A 20,638-nucleotide genomic window follows, 5' to 3' on the forward strand; every position below is an offset into this window, starting at 1 on the left:
TTATAAAATATCAATTTAATATAAAATATTATGAATTTAATATTATAAAATATTATAAATTGGACTCCAATTATCTTTATTATTTTTTTATCTAAATTGTTTGCTAAATTATCTTTATTTTTTAATCTCCTTTTCTTCTCAAGTTTATTGATTCTCAATTATATAAATAAATAATAATTCATAGCCTCCCCAATCATGGAGTATATAATATTATAATAATATATTATATTACATATATATATGTAATATAATATATGTTATTATGTTATAATAACATAGTATTCTTTTTTAGATTGTAAGCCTGAGGGCAGGGAACCGTCTAACTAAAAAGATTGCATGTACAGCGCTGTGTAAATTTACAGCGCTTCATAAATAAAGGTTAATAATAATAATAATAATAATATTATAATATATATTATTATATATTAATATATAAAATTCTAAATTATAATTTATTAGTATATAAATATTTATTATTTATTAAATATTATTATTATTAAACTGCTTTTAATTCCGATACCCCACCCCTTTTGTCCTCAGCTTCCTTCCTAATTGCAAACCCACTAATTAATCCCAATTAATCCTATCCCTTCCCGCTTTCTTGATTGCCTTTAATAAAGTCCCATTTCCTCTTCATTGTAAACACTTTCTTTGGACTACATATCCCAGAATCCCTCCTCATCTATCATAGCAGTGGATGCTTTTATTTGAACTACAGTTCCCAGATTCCCATTCAGGGACAGAATGTCAGTGGATGCTTTTATTTGGAATCACCTTTAGGGGCACTATCACACTCAGTGGATGCTTTTATTTGAATTGCATATACCAAAATCCCCTCAAAAACAATGCTTTAATTGGACTACAGTTCCCAGCATCCCCTTCGGGGCACCATGGCACTCAGCGGCTGCAGTGCCATTCTTTGCAAGGAGGGCGATCCCAAGCCATTTCAATAGGGGTGAGGGAAAAACTGTTCCACACATAGAAATTCCCCCCTATTTCAGCCCTGCATTGGAAGAGTCGGACAATGGAAGCCTATGGAAGGAGGGCGAAACTAAGTCGGAAAATAGGGGTGACAGAAAAGCGGAGTGGTATGCGTCGGCGCGGAAAGCCTCTTCTGCGCATGGGCGAGGAGGGAAAGCGACCGTTGTTTGCGGCGAAGGCGGGGAACAAAATGGCGCCGAAGCCTGAGGCGAATAGTGAATGGAATAACTGTGATTGCAATGATCATAGCGGTGTACAGTAAAAATTGCAATACAAAATTAGCCCCTACCTGCCCCCTCACTCCCTCCAGGCTGGACGATGACAGTTGGCCATGGAGGGAGGGCTCTGTCCCTTCAGGGCGGTCCCGGTGGTGTTGGACCCCATATCAAAACCATTTAGTCTTGAAAGTGCTGCCATTCTTCTTTTCTCTTTCTTCACTTCTTCAGCGCATGGCCTGAGGCTGAGAGAGTGTGGCTGGCCCAGTGGGTTTCATGGCTAAGCTATGGAGGCATGTGCATCAGCCAGAGAGAGCGAGAACACTCCTCCCATACGGTCCTCCCCAAACACTGAAGTCCTATGGGAGAAACCCATGCCATCCAGCAAAAACAAGGCTGGCGGCAGTTACCCAGAGGACCGCAAGAATATATTATTATTATTATTATTATTATTATTAAGCTTTATTTATATAGCGCTGTAAATTTACACAGCACTGTACATAAAATCATTTAATTAGACGGTTCCTTGCCTTCATGCTTACAATCTAAGAATATTTATTAATGTATTGGCTGAAGCTGCAATAGTTTTAAATCAGCAATTATTTTTCTCTTGCAGTTGTTTTAAATTAGCAATTACTTTTAATCTAGCAATGCTTTTTATCCCATTATTTTTAACCTAGCAATTCCTTTTATCCCACGTTCCAAAGACGGGAACTAAATTGGTGCCCGTCAGCGACAACTATTTCAAACTCACCAACGATTCAAGGACTGGCACCAGTCCAGTGACCAGCACTTTATTATTATTATTATTATTATTATTATTATTATTAATAGTAATAATAATAATATTTTTTTCCTGGCTGCCTCTCCTCTCTGCTTTAGAGTCCGGACTGAAACCCAGAGGAGATTCTCCACTTCACTGACATTAATGGCCATCTCTAGCAAACAAAAATGCACAAAAATTGTTGTTGTTGGTATTTCTAAAGTCTTGCCTTTTCTTCTGCCTCCAGGTCGATGTCTTTAAGGCCTGGTCCATCTTTCTTTTCACCAGTTCAATGCTCAGGGAGTGTTTTGCACCCGCCACCACCTTCAGAGGAAAGAGCAAAATAAAGAGACATGAGTATTTCTGCCATGCCATTGCTTTACTTTTAACCTTTTATATAGGAGGGAATGACCCTTGGTCCTTGCCTACAAACCAAATCTCAGCAGAGAATCGGGAAAGGCGCTTTAGGGATGACTTCAGGCATTGAAAGGCTGGGATTATCCTAATTTGAGAAGAGACTATTATGCAAAGGCAGCCAAATTTTGGTTTAAAACTATGGGCAATCCTGACACATCATCCTTCAGCCTTGATAGTCTCCTGTATTTAGATGGGGTTTGTCCATGTCAGTATAAGCCATTGTTTTACATGTGCAAAAATAAAGACATTGCAGTTGCTCTTCACAACCACTAAGCGACCCACAATGGGAATGGGTCTGTAGACCAAGCTAAAAACAAGACGCCAGATAGAAAAACGACACGACTAAAATGGCCACAAATGAATAAATAATAAATGAAAATAAAAGAATAAATAAATAAATAATAAAATTTAAATAAATAAAAACAAAAAGTTAAAGGGCGCCCTCTTGTGGAAGCTCAGGGCACTGCAGTCCCTTTGGCATGTATAGATCCAGCGACACAGATCTGGAGGGGGATCCACAGAGATCCCTCGCTCGCTCCCCTCCTAGAGCTCACCTGAAAGGCCCATTGTGCAGCGAAATCTATTAAAAATACGAATGTATATATTGAAAAGGCGCCATTTTATTTCCTTCCAGGGTGCCATGCCTCTCTGGAGACACAGGAGGGCGCACGGCAGCCCTTGGCCTGAAAGGCCGGCCCTTCGAGGTGGACGGCTCGAGCGTCTCCACGGCGACGGTCTAGGAGTTCGTCTTAGAGGGCCTGGAACAGAGGCGCAGGGCGGCTAGAGAGCCACTAGGAGCCTTTCTAGCAAATGACACTTAGAGGGCCGGCTCTCCGACTGCGGATAGCCTGTCAGTCACCCAATCAGAACACAGGAAGGGCCAGGTGAAGGGAAAGAGGACAAACCCCTCAGGAAAGGCAGCCAATCACAGCGCAGGAAGGGCCAGGTGAAGGGAATGGGGTCAATTACACTCACGGATAGATAGATAGATATATATATATCCGTGAGTGTATTTATTTATTGATTGATTGATTTTGATTTTGATTTTGATTATTTTAATATTTTTATTATTTATTATTTTATTATTCTTATTTTTAAAATTGTTTTTTATTATTTTTATTTTTATTCTTTATTTTTTAAATTTTTATTACTTTAATTTTTATTTTATTTTTTATTTTTGTTTTTATTACTTTTTATTTTTATTTGCTTTATTAATTTTATTTATTTATTTTTACTTTGTTATTTTATTATTTATTATTTATTATTATTTTTAAATTTATGTTATTTTTATGTGAGTTATTTTTTAACTCTTATATTGTTGATGGTTTTGGAATACATGTTTTTTAATTTTTGTAAGCCCTGGGATATAAATAAATTATTATTATTATTATTATTATTATTCATATATATGTATAAAATTGTGTGTGTGTGTGCATGTATATATATATTATATGTATACACACACACACATACATAATTCTATATACAGACGTATATACACTCATGTCACACTCTCTCAGCCTCAGAGGGCCATGCCAACCCCGTATATCTATCTATCTAGCTAGCTATCTGATAGAGTCGCCATAAGTCAGAAACAACTTGAAGGCACAGGACAAGAAGAACACCAGATATATATATATACAGTATAGGGAACAGCTTCTACCCCGTGATGCACCTTGTTTCCTTGTAGAACAGTTAAGATGTGTAGAGTGCAACATATTTTGAGACACAAATGTGGGTAGTTGAGCCAGAGTCTAGACCTTCTCTTTCTCTCTCTCTTTCTGTGGCAGACCACTAATGGCAGCTCCCTCACTGTTAGCGTTGTTGTTGTTTTTTCCGGTGCAGTGGGTGGCCTTAATCGTTTGACCAGAGCAGGATAACACCCCCCCCACACACACACACACACACGACACACACAGACTCTGATGTGTGGGAAAAGATAGCAACAAGCACCTCTACTGTCTGCTGGAACTACTAGGTTTTTTGATTTGGGTTTTTTGTGATGGAGGACACGTTGGAGCTGCAAAATAGCATGAGCAAGGAGTGGTCAAACTGATCTCTGCGTACCCCAAAGAACCCCACATGCACACACTTTATGATTGCTGTGGGGGGGAAATGGGAAATGAAGCCAAAGAGCTCCCCTGCCCTGCCCTTGTCATCCTGAGCAGTAAACCTGGGGCAGCAGCTGTTGTGATGGAAGCCTGGCCTGAGACAGGCTTCTTCGCTAGCTGGGATGCTTCAAAGACCTGCAAGCCACACTGCAGCTCTTGCGGGTGGGATCTGGGAAAGAAGCTCCTTCCTCTGAGTTCCCGCTGCCTCCATCTCCCTGCATCTCCTGGCCCTGCTTGGCCCACAGAAGAGGCCAAGAGAGACAGGCCCTTCCCGGCGGCTGCTCCTTCTCTTTGAGGTTTATCACACGGAGGCCTTTGCAGCTCAGATCCGGAGTGACTCTTGGTTCACCTATACGAATTCACATTATAACATGAGTGTTTTATCACACCTGGTTGCCCTTCCGAATCGAGGGAGAATTGGATTCAAGGCAAGTTGCGTGATGTGGATTCACGCAAAGCAGAGTGAGTGCACATTGTATTACCACACCGGTGGGATTCAACTATTTGAATCGGCACCCTTGCACATGCTCAGTGTGGGTCTGAATGCATCGCGACCTTGTACGTTTCTGGGGTGAAAAGGGACGCAAGTTCTTGTTCCCTGTTTCGCGTGATTGTGTGAATATATTGCCTTGTGAATCTTTCTGTGTCTTCTTTATCCCCCCTTTTTATTTGCCCTTCCATTTCAGCAATTTCAACACACACATAGATAGATAAATGATAGATAGATAGATAGATAGATAGATAGATAGATAGACAGACAGACAGACAGACAGACAGACAGACAAACAGACATATCTGTATATTCACATTCACACACATACACACATGTATATGAGTTGCCCTACAAACACACCTCCTCCTGCAACATAGCAGCCGGGAAGTGCGCCTGAGGCAGGGGGAATAGGAAATGGAAGAAAACCATAGCCCCCCCCCCCATTGCAGACGGGAGGAATGGGAAGCCCAAGGTGAGAAACGGGGTTCTGCCCAGTTCACATTATAATGTGAAAATGTTTAACGAGCGCATAACCCCCAGGAAAAGGTTTCAGCCTTATCCCAGCGACAACCCAGAGAACAACCCCCCCCCCAGTAGCCCTGAAAGTGGAACAACTACAGGAAGGAAATGGGGGAAACTTGCAGCGCTGCATCATGGGAAATTTGCAACCCGGGGGGGGGGGGTGCGGTGGTGTACCAGAGAAGAAGCAAAGTTGCATTCCACACCAGACCAATTTGGAGGGAAATCGAAGTGAAGCGAATTCTGTGAATTCACTTTTCCCCCCGAATTCACCAAAATGAGGAGTCACTTTGGAGTCACTGCGGAAGCACCAAGGAAGGAGCGCCCACAGAAAGGAATTGTGTCTGATAAAACATTCAAGTTATGACGTGAATTCACATGTGGACCCGCAGTCACCTCGGATCTGGCCGCAACCCCCCCCCAAACAAAACCTCAGTGTGATAAACGCCCTTGTAGCTGCCCTTCCTTCTCTGAGAAACTGCGCCCATCAGGCCAAAAGCCTCTGGGGTGGCAGTGGCTGCTGCTGTGAGCCTTGGCAGATGCCCAGTATGGCCATTCTCCACGAGGACACATCCTACACTCACTCCTGCCCTGTTGGCCTGGCCATCTACGCACAGGTGGCAACCCAGTTGGCAGACACTCATGGAAGCAGGGACACCCCCATCCCCCCTGACTCATGGCTGGGCCCCAGGGATTCTTCTGCTGTTTTCCCTTGCTTTGCTCACTCAAGGGAGAGCAGGAGGGGAGCTCAGCTTTGCAGCTCAGCTATGCACCTTTGGTTCCCTCTTCCCCAATGCTTCCCTTCTTTCATGCTCATCTGATTTAGCCAAGGCCCAGCGTGCTGGAACCTCAGACCAGCTGTGCTGCTGGAGGAATCCACTGGCGATCGATCGCTCTGGGCACAGAGGGAGCCATGAGCCACAGGGGGCTGTTTCCTCCAGTCCTCCTCATTCTGTGGCGGTGGCCGATGGCCCTAGTCGGGCTGCGTCGGCCACAAGAGAAGGGGAGGTGGTAGTCACATGCAGGACCAGGAGGTCTTCCTGTGTGCAGTAACAGCATCGCCATCTGTAAATGGTGTCCCAGATGTTTTAGCATGGGACAAGTGTCTATAATCGTCACACACTTGAGATTAATTCTATTGGTTCTCGGAGCTCCATGGCTGAGAATGACTAATATGTGACAGCAAGCCTGACCATTCAACTGTGGGGAGCTGAAAATGGCCGTTGTGTGGGGCAAGTGGGGGCTGGCCGCTGGCCCAGGTTCCAAGCCCAGCAGAACCCATCCTTTTCCTGGGGACTGCTGGCCCTCCCCTCCCAGGCAGCACCAAGAGCAGCTAGAAAGTCTGTTCTGCCGCAACAGTCATAGAATCCTAGAGTTGAAAGAGACCCAAGTAGGGCCCCGATCCAGTCCAGCCCTATTCTGCCATACAGGAACTCTCCATCAAAGCATCCCCATTGACAGAGGCTCTCCGTGGTCCTCAGCACCAGCGGCCGCCTGCCCAGCCACCGGCTATGTGGCCCTCCCAGGCCCCGGCCACCTTCCCATGGCTCCCTTTCCCAGGCGAAGGAGCGGAGGGCTCCCTGTTTGGCACATGTGTCCCGAAACACAAACGGAACATTTCAGACTTAGACTGGCAGGAAAGAAATGAACATGTCCTGTTTCAAGGCTGTATTTTGAAAGTGTAATTTCTTTTTGGGTTAGAAAAAAAACAAGAAAGTTTTCTGGCTAATTAACAATTTTAAAATACATTTTTGCCCATGTACATTACCATTTGCTTCAAAAAGAAAAGAGAAGTGTGTGTGTGCGTGAGTGTGTCTCTCTGTGTGAACAACTTCTCAAAGAAGGTGAAAGGAAAACATGGATGTACGCAGATGACGCTTGTTTGGCACGCTTATGGTCTCCTTTTAAAAACATTGGTTGAATACTGATCATGTTTCATACAAAACTGTAAACTATTTTCAAGTTCTTGTTTTAAACATTAGCTCATGGTCATCTTCCAAAAACTGTCACTTTTAAAGCAACAGGATTTCTAAATAGAAAAGCCAACAGGAGGAATGATGATGATGATGATGATGATGATGATGATGATGATGATGGAGACAGTTTTTGAAAGGATGCCCATGGAGCTGTTGGTGAGTCTGCACTTCCTGCTGCGGCAGCGGCTGCTTCCCTCCTGAAGGAAGGAAGGAAGGAGGCTCTCGATGGCTGTCAGTCATAGGAAGTGCTGCTTGGGAACAGGAAGTGTTTCCTCACTAATCACACTTTCACACCTGTAGAGTAGACAAAGATGGCTCTTTAGGTTGTTTTATTTATCCCCCCCCCTTTTTTTCCCTGCTGTTTTGTACAAAAAGTCTACATCTAAATCACTTTGCTATAAACATTATTTCCTTTTCTGGTTTGTACACTTTTAAAGCAGACTCTGCTTTTGTGGAAAAAAAGAAGAGACAAAGATCAAGGACTTATTTCATGCAGAAAAATGCAAATCAAAGAAAGGTAATTCAAAAAGGGTGTTTTCCCTGCCCCCCCCCCCCCCCCCCCGAAACACTGTACAAAATGCAAAGGAACCGCTCAGAGAAGGTTGAAAATGGCCCACAGCAGTCCCTTCTGCGGCGCATGTTTGGTGTCAGGGCAGTGGCATGGATCTCCCTTGCCATTGGCTTGTTGTGTTTCGTTTCACATCTTCCCAGGTGAGATGATGTTGACTTCTCATTACATGTCAGAGGAAGGGGAGGCATCTAAACCGACTTCCAGAGAATGCCTCCTTCTCACTGCGCCCAAGGGGCATGGTGCCTATGTGCAGGGAGCCAAGCTCCTTCACAGCCATGCCATGCGCTCTGCCTTCTCTCTCAACTTTTCGGTTGTTAACTGAGTTATTGTCTGGTTTGTCATGCAAGGCAGCTGTTCTTTTGGCTAAATGCCCACATTATAGCAATAAGTCACCTGTTTCATGATGGAATGATGCATACAATGTAATGATCCAATAAGCAACAACTGACATGCTAACACACAAGCCATCAGCAAACACCACCAGGACACCTGACACTTTCTCCCTAAAGCTCTGGAAATAGTCCAGAGGTTGCCATCCTCCACAAAATAAGGCTGAAGTTTGCTGAAGTCTTATGTACAGTTCAACTTGCCATCTTCAGTGGGATAGACTTCTGCCTCCATGATAACCTCAAGGACAAAAGCACCAGAGAGACAGTGTCCGGACTTCTCTCAACGCGTTTCAAGGTAAATGGTACAGTCCTGCTCCTTCCGGCAGCTGTGGGGCAGGAGCAGGGGCACAGTGATGGAGGGGACCAAGGGGCACTGCCCCATCTCCACTGCACTTTTCCAGGAAGAGGAAGAGAAATGAGCCCAGGCAACTTTGCTTCTCTTCCTCTCGCTGGAAAATTGCAGCTGGAAGGGGAAGCACTCTCTGCAGCTCGGTCCTCTTCTCCCTTTCCGTCCTTCTGCAGTTCAGCAGCCGCAGCCGCCTCCTCTGCCCTTTTCCTATGGGGCTTGAACACTGAACTGCACATGCAGAGCATGACATGGCACACCTGGCCCTGAATCTCAGCCCATCATAGGTTTTGAAAGCATATAAAAGGCTGCAAATTCTACAAGCCTTTTCAGTAGGCAAAATGGAGCAGTCTGTGCAGTGCAAAAGCTGGTATGTTCTTAGACCTCCTACTCCTTGGCCTACTACAAATAAGTATACCTGATTGATCTGAAAGGTGCACACAGATGCGCTTGCCTGCCTCTCCCCTAAAGTCCACTTTGGCCTGGGTTAAAGGAAGGGCCTCTCCCCGATTGCTTCAGCTGAAGAAGACAGCCTCCCATTTGGCTTAAAGCACAGGAACAAAAGGACTACTGCCACCAGAAATCTGTATTTCATTGAGCTCTGTGATCTTATGGAGACAGGGAAGATTTATAAAGGGGCAGCTCTTCTCCTCCTCTGCATGAGCAGATTGCATCCACCACAAGTCTTTCTGCTTCCTGACAGAAGGGATATTGGCTGGCATCCTTTTAGCATGCTACAATAGCCTCGGTCCAACTCACGCCACCATAACTCTCCCTTTGGTCTTTGTGGGGTCAAAGGGCTTTATCAGCCTGCAGTGACCTAAATCCCCCCAAATCCATCCTTAAAGCAATGCACACACACACACACACACACATTCAGCTGAGCCATTTTTGTGCTGCTGGAGAATGGGAGGATCAGGGCAGATACCTCCAGCTCTTTTCCTGTCACTGGACATACTTCGCTGGCAATCAGTCTGCAAAGGAATCCTGCAGCACCTTTGAGGCTAACTGAAAGAGCTAAGTTCGTAGCATGAGCTTTTGTAGACTTGGTCTACTTCCTCAGATGCATGTGATGGAGAGGAAAGCCCAGAAACAGACCTATATAGCAATCTCTGTGTGAGAATGTCCATAGGAATGCAAAACTTTGTGGGTGTGCAGATGGGGTGACAGGTTCCCTCTCTTGGCCAGTTCATCACATCCTCTTTTTGGCTCCCATACCACACCCCAAGACTCACTCATAAGGTGACCTACTCACGTTGGCTTTAGGCAACATCCTTGCCTTGTCACCCAATCACAATAGTTAAAACTGAACTTGTCACCTAATCTCCACACCCTAACATTTCCCATTCCTATGGACATTCTCTCACACAGACTGCTATATAGGCCTGCCTCTGGTTTCTCCACTCCTGAGGAAGGTGGATCAAGCCTACAAAACCTCATGCTACCAGCTGCTTTCTTTCAGTTAGTCTCAAAGGTGCCACAAGATCCCTTTGCAGACTGATTTGCCAGACTAACACAGCAATGGCTTTGCATTCTCTATGACTAAAATGCTTAGAAGTTGCGTTGGGGGAGGCAACACCAGGAGCCATTGGTTCCCATGCAGGATTCCAGGATTCCTGCCGCTCTCCTTTGCACCCTTTTTGCAGGAAGAAGAATTTGGAACATAAGGCAAGACCCTGTCTCTCTCTCTCTCTCTGTGTGTGTGTGTGTGTGTGTGTGTGTGTGAGAGAGAGAGAGAGAGAGAGAGAGAGAGAGAGAGAGATGGCTGAGGAGTCACCTGGGAGGAGGCAGATCCTGCCATGCTCCCATGCGTTTCCTATCCACCCACATGCCCCAGCCAGTCTCACTGATCTTGAAGGGCGCGCACGCACGCACCCCCCCCACAACAATTGAGGATGTCACACTGATGCCCCGCAACAATTTAGTCCTAGGGATGAATTTAAATATAACTTTTTAATTAGAGAGGGGAAACTTTCAGCTCTTGTGAATTTCCTGAGAACTCTGTGTTTGTAAAATATTTTCAGTTTTTCAAATATTACTATTTGATTTTACTATTTTGTGATTTGAAATATTGTGGGATTGTTGAACAGGAAAATGCAGTTTTGACTATGTGTGTGTGAACACAAACACAAGGTCAGATTTGGGGAAGTGGGGTTTCCAAGTAACCTGATACTGAGTTTCACACAGTGCCCTAAAATCTCTTTTAGTCCAGACTAGAGCAGGCCCATTCAAGCTCCAGATACATCACCATTGGGCCACTGACCAAACAGGTCCTCTCTGCTCAGGATGACAGCACAGCTGGGGACTCTGGTCCAGCCTTTTGCCTGCTTAAGATGTCACTTGTGGCCCTTTTGCCCTGGGAAACACCCCCGTCATGCAAGAAAGGGCAAAACTTCCCTTTTGAGGCCTGAATATAAGAAGCTGCAATGTGCTGTCTCTCAGCTGCACCGTCAAGATTTCTTCTTAAAAAACAAACATGGCATGCTTATTCGATGATAGTGAGGCTGGGCAAGCATCCAGGTTAAAGACCTGACTACTGTTTTCTGCTAAAGATCCTTTCGGTGACATTAAACCTGGTCACACAACATCCCAGCTCAAGCTCCCCCTAAGAATGGGGCTGGCACTTACTCTGGGGGCCCTACATCTCATTCACTTGGACAAGACCATTCACAGGGGCACATTTACAAAGTGGCCAGGGTTGTTCAAACACTGGGCAGCTGAGAATGAAAGAAATGGGTATGAATGGGCAGCAGGTGAATAGGCACCAGACCCAAGAGGGACAGAAGGATGAGGTTCCCAAAGCCATACGATGGGGCTGGAATCAGCAGCAACACTGCCGCAGGGGGTACAGGCCCCTCATCTTCTTCACAGCTACACAACTGGGGCACCAACCAACTCACTGGCGGAGCAGCCTGGCAAGGCCTCCATCAGAAGGCAAGTTGGGGGTGCTTGCCCTGACTCACTCATCAGAGCTACTCTTATGGTCTACAAGGGCATTAGTTTTGGGCTACACAATAGTTCTGCACATTCCAGCAAGGTAGACCCCTTCAAGTCACTTGGGTGATAATCTCTGACTGCTTCTGATAATAGAACCAGTTAGACCCATTTCCCAGACAATGATAACGAAAACAGTCTCTACTGCTGTGTTCCAGGACCCTCACAGCCAGCCCTTGCATTCTCCTCAGCGGGGAAGGGCCTGGTGAATTCCCCGTGCCAAGCCTGCTACGCCGCGCCATGGCACTTCTTTGCCTTTGTGGGCCAGGGCCCAGCTGGAGGAACTGTGAAGCCCCTTGCCCCCTCAGGCTCCCTGGCCTCTTGTCCTTCTTTTGCACAGAGGAGAGGCTGGCGAGAACCCAGCAGAGCCAATGTGCAGCCACTGGATGCACTGTGCAAAGCCACCATGTGAGACATCGCCAGCCAGTTCTCACTTGCATTTGTCAAGAGATCACTTTCTGGCTTCTGTGGTCAAACACTTTTTGAAGACTCTCTGTTTTATCTTGCCAGCTTCTTCCTGAAGAACCATATGCTTGGTTTTCACCAAAATGCCAGAAAACAAAGCATAGCTGAAACCAAAGTCCAAGAAAAGCCTACATGTAACTAATCCAACAATTCCTCTCCCTGGCCCTGACCCCACTGCCCCACAGAAACAGAGAATCCCATGTTAAGAGAGCTTTCCTCTTCCTCCTCAGGGACATTGCCAGGGACTGGAAGGGTGTATTTTGCCTGCAAAACAGGCCTGCCTCTCTGCTGCTCACCTACAGACTCCTTTCTTGCTCCCACAATAGGGCTCCTTGCCTTTCAGATCTGACAAAGATGCTTTGGAGACCAATAACGGCCTAAGACGTCTCCCCCACTTCTTTGGCCATGGCCCATTGTTAGTGGGGTGGCCAGAATTACTAGTGCAGAGGCTGAGTGTCTGTTTTGGCTTCTCCCAACAGTGTCGTTTCTTTCTGAGCAGCTCCTATGTCTGGCAGCATGTCTTCCTCTGCCACCGGACAAGAACCCATTGCCCTTCCATGGCATCCATTCCTGGCAGATGGCCACTCACTGCATGGTAGCACAAACCGTTGGCTTTGTTTCTTCCCTCTGGTGTTTCTTGAGGAATGAATGTGACCTCGAGTACTTGCCAGATGTCTCAAAGAATCATAGCCATTTCTTTGAACTGGCCAGCATCTGGGAAGTCCCTGTCTACCCTCAAGAGATGGAATGGGGAGTCAAGGTTCTTCCACTGCTTGGCTGCAAGTCAGATCTTGTCTCCGCGCGATCCCCCCTCTCTGCCACAGAAGGGCTGTAGCCCCACCTGTGAGGATGGCTGGGGACACCTGCTTGTTCTGGGCATGTTGAATAACTCTCTTTAGCTGATATGAAGGCGCCTCTCTTTTGCCCTGCCTTCAAAGGTACACCATTGCCTTTGTGTGCCGTTTGGACATTCTTCTCTTGCCTCGTATTTCATTCGCCTGCTCATTTCCCAGCTTGCTCACCCATCTCTGAAGAAGAAGCAGGGGGTGGCAAGCTGAAGGGATGGATAGGATGGTGTCCCCAGTGCATAAAAATCCCTGAGTGGTGGCAGCGGTGGCGGCGGCTGTGTTCTGTGCCAACAGAGGAAAATGAAGCACGCATGTTCATTGCGCTACCCTGAGATTTCCAACATGCACCTGTTTTCCTCCCCTGTATCGTGCAGATTGGATGTCTACCTGCAGACCATCATGTGCAACCTCTGACATTGCCTGAGTGCTCCATTCACCTGAGAGACCAAGCTGTCTCTTAGAGGCAAAAAAACCCATCCTGGGATGAAGAGCTCCGGGGTGCTCCCAGGCTGCTGTGCTGGCATCAGAGAAGGAGTGGAGCATAGCCATTGCATGCATTAGGAAGAGCTAGAGGAGACGGTAAGGATGCCTAGAAGAAACAACCAAGAAAGAAGTAGAGCGAGTCCTCCTCAGAAAGACAGTCCAGATGGCAGAAAAACCAAGGCAGAAAGAGGGGAGGTCAGACCACAGTCTTGCCAGTAAGACTCTCTGGCAAGTCGAGATGGTGGCCAAGCAAATGTTTGATGGGTGCTTTGGGAAAAAGAAATGGGGTGCACTTTGCTGGAAGTGGCAGCTGAGTGCAGCTGCCATCATGAAAAGATCCCAGTGAGGCTGAGACTCTGAAAGTCTAGGGCGGAAGGGGCAGGCCTCATTTTGGCACTGAGCGGAGCGTCCGTCCCCAACTGGGAGCATCACACCCATCCCACTCCTTCCTGATTTTACATCACACTTGTCTGGACAAAGACAGCAGCAACTGTGTTTATGAGTGTGTGTCTGTGTGTGGGTGTGGGGCAATACATCTGAAGGAGTCCCTTACTTTCTGTCCAAGACTTGACTCCTCTGATGGTGTAATGGAGGTCAATGGCTCTGCATGTGTGTGTGTGTGTGTGTGTGTGTGTGTGTACGCACGTGTGTGCGCGCATGCTTGTCAGGGTCTGGCAAGGAAAGAAAGGCAGCTTGCAAACACTGTGGCATGACACACTTGGAAGCATATGCTTTTAAAGCATCCATTACCAGAAAAAAAGGTCCACCTGCCTCTCTCTCTGGACACTTTTTCTTCATAGAGACCTCACAGAGCTCCTCAGTCCCATGTGCTCAGACTACAGTCAAGGCTTGGATGAACACTTGCAAAGCAGCTGCAGCTCCCCAGGAGGAGGTTTTGTCCTTCTTCTCCCAACTGGGAAATCCCACCATCCACTTTTCCACTGCTGGGTCTGGTCATCAGGATGTTGGCGAAAAGAGAGCCACGGATAGCAAGAGCAATTTCAGAGAGAGAAGCTGTTCCTCTCCAGATGAGGCTGGGGCAGAACACATCAAGGTGGAGGATCTTTTGAAAAACTGGTACCCACCACAAGATTTGGAGATAAAGGCAATTAGACATAAATATATTGTTTCCAACTCACTGTTAGTCATCCATTGTGTTGCATCTGTTGAGTGATGAGGATCTTCAGATGCTCCCAGCACTTGTCTCTTGTCCCCATGAAGGGAGAGATGGATGGATGGAGGAGGAAGCCAAGGGGAATGCTGAAGACAGAATAGCAAAGCTCTGTGGGGCCGAGGTGCACCAATGGAGAGCGAGAAAGAGCAGTTACCCCCAGGATGCTCACCGAGGTCTGCATTGATGGAATCGCCTGTGCTCTTTTCAGTTTGCTTCACACATGGCATTTGCTAAATGGACATTTCAGGCCAGTGCTGCTGAAGCTAAAAGTGGTTGCTCTATGGATGTGAAAAGTCCAAAGGTGCTGCTTCAGCTCATATTACTCTGAGTCTTGCATGGTCTTCCTGGAGAAGCTTTGGGACACACCTGTTGGCCATTTTCATCAATATGAGAAATCCACGACTGGGTGACGGACTGGGCTTCATGCACCCGCTCCCACCATTGTTTTGCTGAAGGGCATTCATGGCAGAATAGCCTCCGGAGAGCCCTGGCACAAAGAGTCCACCTTGCCTGCCTTGGCACCGCCAGTACAAGGGAATGCAGCAAAAACAGCTGCCCTTCCAAGTGTTTGTGGACGTCCCATTCTCTTGTCACCGCTGCACATGGGGTCTCCACGACAGGCCCCTTCCCTTCTGGTAGCAGAGAGGGAGGGGGTGCTGCCCCATCTCCTCCCCCCCCCCCCAATGCCATGGGGGGCCCGTTGCATTTCGCTGCCTGAACCTTTCTGAGACCTTCCCTACCTTTCCCTACCTTCTTGAGACTCCCCACCACAAGTACACACACAGGACTCCCAAACCCCACACCCCTATTAGCAGTTATACCTTATAGACAGCCTTTTTCTATAAAAGACATAACAAATCCCGCCCCTCCCCCTGGAAACAGGCTTTCACACATTTGGGGACACAGCCCCAGACATCCACACCAGGAACAGGTTTAAAAAAGAAACAATCCAGCCCCAGAAGCCGAAAGTTGGAAAAGGCAGCTCACAAACATGCCTTTGCCTTTGAGCTGGGAATGCTCTCCCACACAAGTAACCCCCCATTTCTACCCAGACGGGTGCAACATGAACATTTCATTGTTTTAAGACAGACTCTTGTATACTGATGAGGCAGAAAGAGGGATTAAAGAAATGAAGCTCATGCACCATGAGAATGCAGGCTGAACTTTCAAAAGTATAAATGGGGGAGGGAGATAGAAAGGGATAAAAATGGCCCGCAGGAGAAGGAAGGGGGAGATCTGTAAGCAAAGGATGGTCACCAAGCACCTGCCAGCAACTCCAGGGGCAACGAGGGCCACCGTCCCTGATGCACTGAATTAGCTGCAACAATGCACATTTTGCAAAAGAAAAGGGCCCATCTCACTCAGATGGTAAAGTACCTCAAGCAAAGAACTATAAGGGAGGGAGAGAGAGAGAGAGAGAGAGAGAGATTTCCCCCACTGATCCCTGAAAGCCACCCCCCTCCACAAGGCCATGTTATATCACACATATACTCTGTGTGTACATAATGTGCTGAAAACAGGAGATGGAGAAGAGAAATGTAACCAAAGATGGGGCAGAGGCAAGGATGTGTGAGAATGGAGCATTTGCCATAATTAAGAAAAGAACCCAAACCCCAAAGACTGCAGCACTCCTGCGGTGTTGTCATAGTTTGAGTGTCTTTCCCTATTTCCACCGCGGATCAGTTCACATAGTACAACCAGTACACCAGGTTGAAGAACCCAAAGGTGATGGGGAAAATGATCCGTGACCACTTGTCAATGGTGCTGACATCTGCCAGATCTGGGATTTTGAGCTTCAGCTTGGATGACCGCCGGCGGAGGCGGCAATTGGTGCGATTGCGGATGGCAGCGTGGTGGGCCAGAGGACCGTGGCGGTCTAAGGTCGGGTGGTGTCCGAAACCATCTCGGGGGGCCAGCGGCTTGCGGAGCTGGATTCCTGAGCCTTCGAAGGACATGACAGAGTTTCGTGAGTCTCCTACCGTGCTCATCATGTCTGTCGCCAGCAGCTCATTGTTCATTTCCAGAGTGCTGAGAAGGATGTTCCCATATGGGTCAACCTGGGAAAACCAAGAGATGGAGCACAGAGTAAGCGTTTTCCCTTCCCCTTAGTCACACCTGAGCAAGCCCCCCGCCAGCTGCAGCTGCTCTCCTCTGACATACTGTAAGTCCCTTGGGGTGGTACCTACACTGGGGGAGGGCAGTGGCATTAGCTGGCACCCACCAGGGAATGCCCCATGTGCCCCCAGTCACAAAGGCTCCCCTCCTGATGGTTTCAAATGGGGATACGTTGGCGCCCCCCTTGACACAGTCTGATATCCCAGCAATTCTGCAATGGTTGCAACTGGGCAGGGAGGGAGGAAGGGAGGGAGGGAGGGAGAGAAAGAGGGAATGCTACCTCCCTCCTTCTCTCCCTTTCTCTCTCACTCCTTTCCCCTCTTTCCTCTTCCCCTCCCTCCCTCCCTCCCTCCCTCCCTCCCTCCCTCCCTCCCTCCCTCTTCCTTTTCCTCTCACTCGCTTCTCCTCGTATCGGTGCCTCTCGTTATTGGCCTTGTTGATGCGTTCGCTCTGCTTCTTCTGCTGACGAGGGCCTCGGCCAAAGAAAATGTAGTTGACGAAGGCATACTCCAGGAGTGCCAGGAACACGAAGACGAAGCAGCCCATGAGATAGACATCGATGGCTTTGACATAGGGGATCTTGGGGAGGGTCTCCCGCAAGTGGGTGTTGATGGTAGTCATGGTGAGCACCGTAGTGACCCCTGCAGGGAGAGAAGGGGCCCACGGCGGTCAGCGCCTGCTCCTCACCCCAGGCCCCAAAAGCCCCCTCAGCCCCACACCGAGGTTTGCTCTGTGGATCTGTGCGAAGGACAATGAAGGGGGCTGGCTACAAGGGGGCACTTTTAGCAAGCTGCTTGTAGGGATCCCTATCTAATCATGGGGGGTTGGGGGGTCTGTCTCAGGTGCTGCTTGTTGTTGTGTGCTTTCCAGTCATTTCTGACTTATGGTGACCCTAAGGCAAACCTGTCACAGCATTTTCTTGGCAAGGTTTTTTCTGAAGGTGGTTGCCTTTGCCTTCTTCTGAGGTTGAGACAGCATGACTTGACAAATGTCAGACAATGGGTTTCCATGGTTGAACAGGGATTTAAACTCTGTTCTCCAGAGACATAGTCCAACCACTGCAGCACACTGGCTCTCACTATATTTGATATCTATAACTATTCCTTTGGTAATTGGCTCTTAGATAACTGCACTGCCTCCAGTGTTCCTGAAAGGCCTGCTGACCTCCCCAAGTTGAATGGGGGCAGTTTAGAGAGAATGCTGCTCCTGCTGCTCCTATCTACAATATCTGGCCAGAGATAACATTGGGATTTCCATGTGCAACTGCTGGGCAGGGGATCCAGGAGGTTGCTCCTGGGTGGGAGGGTCCTCCAAGTGCTGGATCCTGGATCTGGGCTGCCTATGAGCAGGTGAGGCTGGCATGCTGAGGGTTCTCTTCCCATGCCATGGGGAACAGAGAGTGGTGTGCCAGGGGAGCACACATTGCACATGCAAAAGGCCTCGCGCAAGCCTCTAGCAAGGATTTGGGAACATGCCTCAGTGACATCCTAGAAAACTGTTGCTGCCAGTCAGTGTAGATGGCACTACACTTGATGGCCCAAAATGCCCTTGGGTCTGAGGCTGCCACATTCTGCTTTCCTGTGTGTGTGATGAATCTCTCTCATTTTGCAGCTCTTGCCTTTTACTACATACATGCACAGAGAGAATATGTCCTCTGGCCCATTCTGATAGGTCAGTCACCCATAGTTGAAATGGGAAACAGAAGAGGTCCTAGGCACTGTGAAAACAGTAAAGTGGAGCTGGGATTCTGTGAGTGTCTTCCACAGGCATAACTATAGAACTATGGAAGTGTTTTGGATGTTTGTGTTCAAAGTGCAAGAGCTCCAGTGGAGCAAGGGGCTGGGAGCAGTGGTGCATGGTGATGCCCCTTCTCAGCCGGCACATAGCCATGGGTCCCTGTGGGAATTGTTAGTGCTTCTCCTCTGGTTGCATCACTGATGTTCAACTCCACACTGGGAGATTTTTGCCCTTCGCCCTCAATGCAGGCCCTTGGCCCTTGTGTGTTGCACACAGAGCAATGTTCCTGGAGGCCAGGAGGTTCCCTCTGCTCCTTCTTACAAGGGATCCACCTCTACTGTCTCTGTCTCCTCCTCTTGCCCATGACCTACCTAGTGCCACGCGAGCAGCAGAGGCGTCGTAATTGATCCAAAAAGAGACCCAGGAGAGGATGGTGATGAGGATAGATGGCATGTAAGTCTGCAAGATGAAGTAGCCAATGTTTCTTTTGATCCGGAAACTGAGGGATAATCGAAGGTAGGAGCCTGTCAATTAGATGACAACAAAACATTTAGAAATGCCAGTGAATTCCCTCCAGAAATCTATGGTTCCTACTAGCCTTTGGCAGACACATGAGTGATAGTGGACAGCAACATGGTGAGCCAGCAGCCAGCCTGTGCTGGGAGGACCAGCCAACCAACCTGGGGTAGGTGCTTCTGAACAAGTGGGGGCACAGATTTCAAGACCTCTCCCTCCAGGTGCTCCCCAGCCCTTCTCCACGGGGCTCCAGTGCCAGATCCCATTGCTCACCTCAGGCTGGCAGGGAGGGAAGGAAGGGCTGGCCCCTGCCACATAGCCTCTATTTGGTGGAGAGGGATTGGTGCCATTGACAAGATGATGATGGTGGTGGTGGTAGTGGTGATATGGTGAATAACTTTATAAATTGTCAGCTGATTTGGGGACATTTTTGTGGGCTAGGATTGGTGAGAGTCCCAGACTCTCCAGGACTGCCCCAAGCCCCCCCCCCATCCTTCCTACAGACATTTTTCCTTTCCTAGCCTGCCCCCTGTGCACCTTGGTGCCAAATGTTGGTCAAGACAGAATTGGGAGGCAGTATTTCTGCTGGAATGGGATGCTCTGGGGTCAGATCTCCTCCAAGGCCAAATTTTCAACTTGCTGATATTTCCTCGTTGTAGTGCAATGCCATGATGCCAGGAGTTATGGAGATCATGATGTGGCAGTATGATGAAGAAATATTAGCAAATCCAAATTCCACTTTAGACTACAATAATTCTAGATTAAAAGATCGGACTAATCCAACCCACTCAACATGGGCATCTCTGGAAAAGTCTTTAGCATTTATAGTCAGAAGAAAAACCCAGCAGCTACACTGTTGTCTATCCTACATGATATCCCTGGCTTTGTACAAACTGTACTGGTTTCTAATTTGCTTCCAGTCCAATAACTTTACTCTTGTTTTTGTTGTGTCCCTTCAGGTCTTTTCAGACTTAGGGCAACCTGAGGCAAACCAACCATAGCTTTTTTGTGGCTATATTTGTCCAGAGGGGGTTTGTCATTGCCTTCTTCTCAGGCTGAGAGTGTGTGGGCACAAAATTGCAGCCTGGGTTCCCATGACTAAGCGGAGATTCAAATCCTGGTCTTCCAAAGTATCAACCCAACACTCTAACTACTATACATCTTTGGCCTTGTTGTTAACTGCTGTTCATTTGCCTTTGACTTATGGTAACTCTATGAATGAGAGACCTCCGACTCCCCTGTTATTAACAGCCCTGCTCAGGTCTTGCAGGCTTAGGACAGCCACTTGTGCCTTCCTTTATGGAGTCTGTCCACCTGCAGCGAGTTCTTCTTTTCCTACTGCCTTCTACCTTCCTAAGCAAGATTGTCTTTTCTGGTAAGCCCTGTCTTCTCGTGATGTGTCCAAAACAGGACGGTCTCAGCTTTGCCCTATACAGTCCTATAGAGCCTTGGGCCAGGATGGATGAAGGGGCATGAGGCCCTGGCAGAGGCCCCACTGCATGCCCAGCCACCCCACAAAGCCAGC

At 47.7% G+C, this 20,638-nt stretch overlaps 3 protein-coding genes across 3 annotated transcripts in view; 2 read left to right on the forward strand and 1 right to left on the reverse strand.

Annotated features, from left to right (window-relative positions):
• Window positions 1–151, forward strand: part of LOC121936574 (mediator of RNA polymerase II transcription subunit 15-like) — a 16,813-nt gene extending 16,662 nt beyond the window's left edge. Inside the window, exon 12 of the mRNA XM_042478906.1 lies at window positions 144–151. Within this exon, the coding sequence (XP_042334840.1) occupies window positions 144–151 (8 nt within the window). The remainder of the gene's footprint in view (window positions 1–143) is intronic.
• LOC121936095 (gamma-aminobutyric acid receptor subunit alpha-3-like) overlaps window positions 1–20,638 on the forward strand; it is a 123,751-nt gene that overhangs the window by 40,524 nt on the left and 62,589 nt on the right. The gene's annotated exons all lie outside the window — the stretch shown is intronic.
• Window positions 12,793–20,638, reverse strand: part of LOC121936094 (gamma-aminobutyric acid receptor subunit beta-4) — a 35,537-nt gene continuing 27,691 nt past the window's right edge. Inside the window, exons 7-9 of the mRNA XM_042477901.1 lie at window positions 18,969–19,121; window positions 17,257–17,501; window positions 12,793–16,802 (exon numbers count right to left, since the gene is read on the reverse strand). Of these exons, the coding sequence (XP_042333835.1) occupies window positions 16,425–16,802; window positions 17,257–17,501; window positions 18,969–19,121 (776 nt within the window). The 3' untranslated portion in view covers window positions 12,793–16,424. The remainder of the gene's footprint in view (window positions 16,803–17,256; window positions 17,502–18,968; window positions 19,122–20,638) is intronic.

Source organism: Sceloporus undulatus, chromosome 7, assembly GCF_019175285.1.
Source record: "Sceloporus undulatus isolate JIND9_A2432 ecotype Alabama chromosome 7, SceUnd_v1.1, whole genome shotgun sequence".
NCBI lineage: Eukaryota > Metazoa > Chordata > Lepidosauria > Squamata > Phrynosomatidae > Sceloporus > Sceloporus undulatus.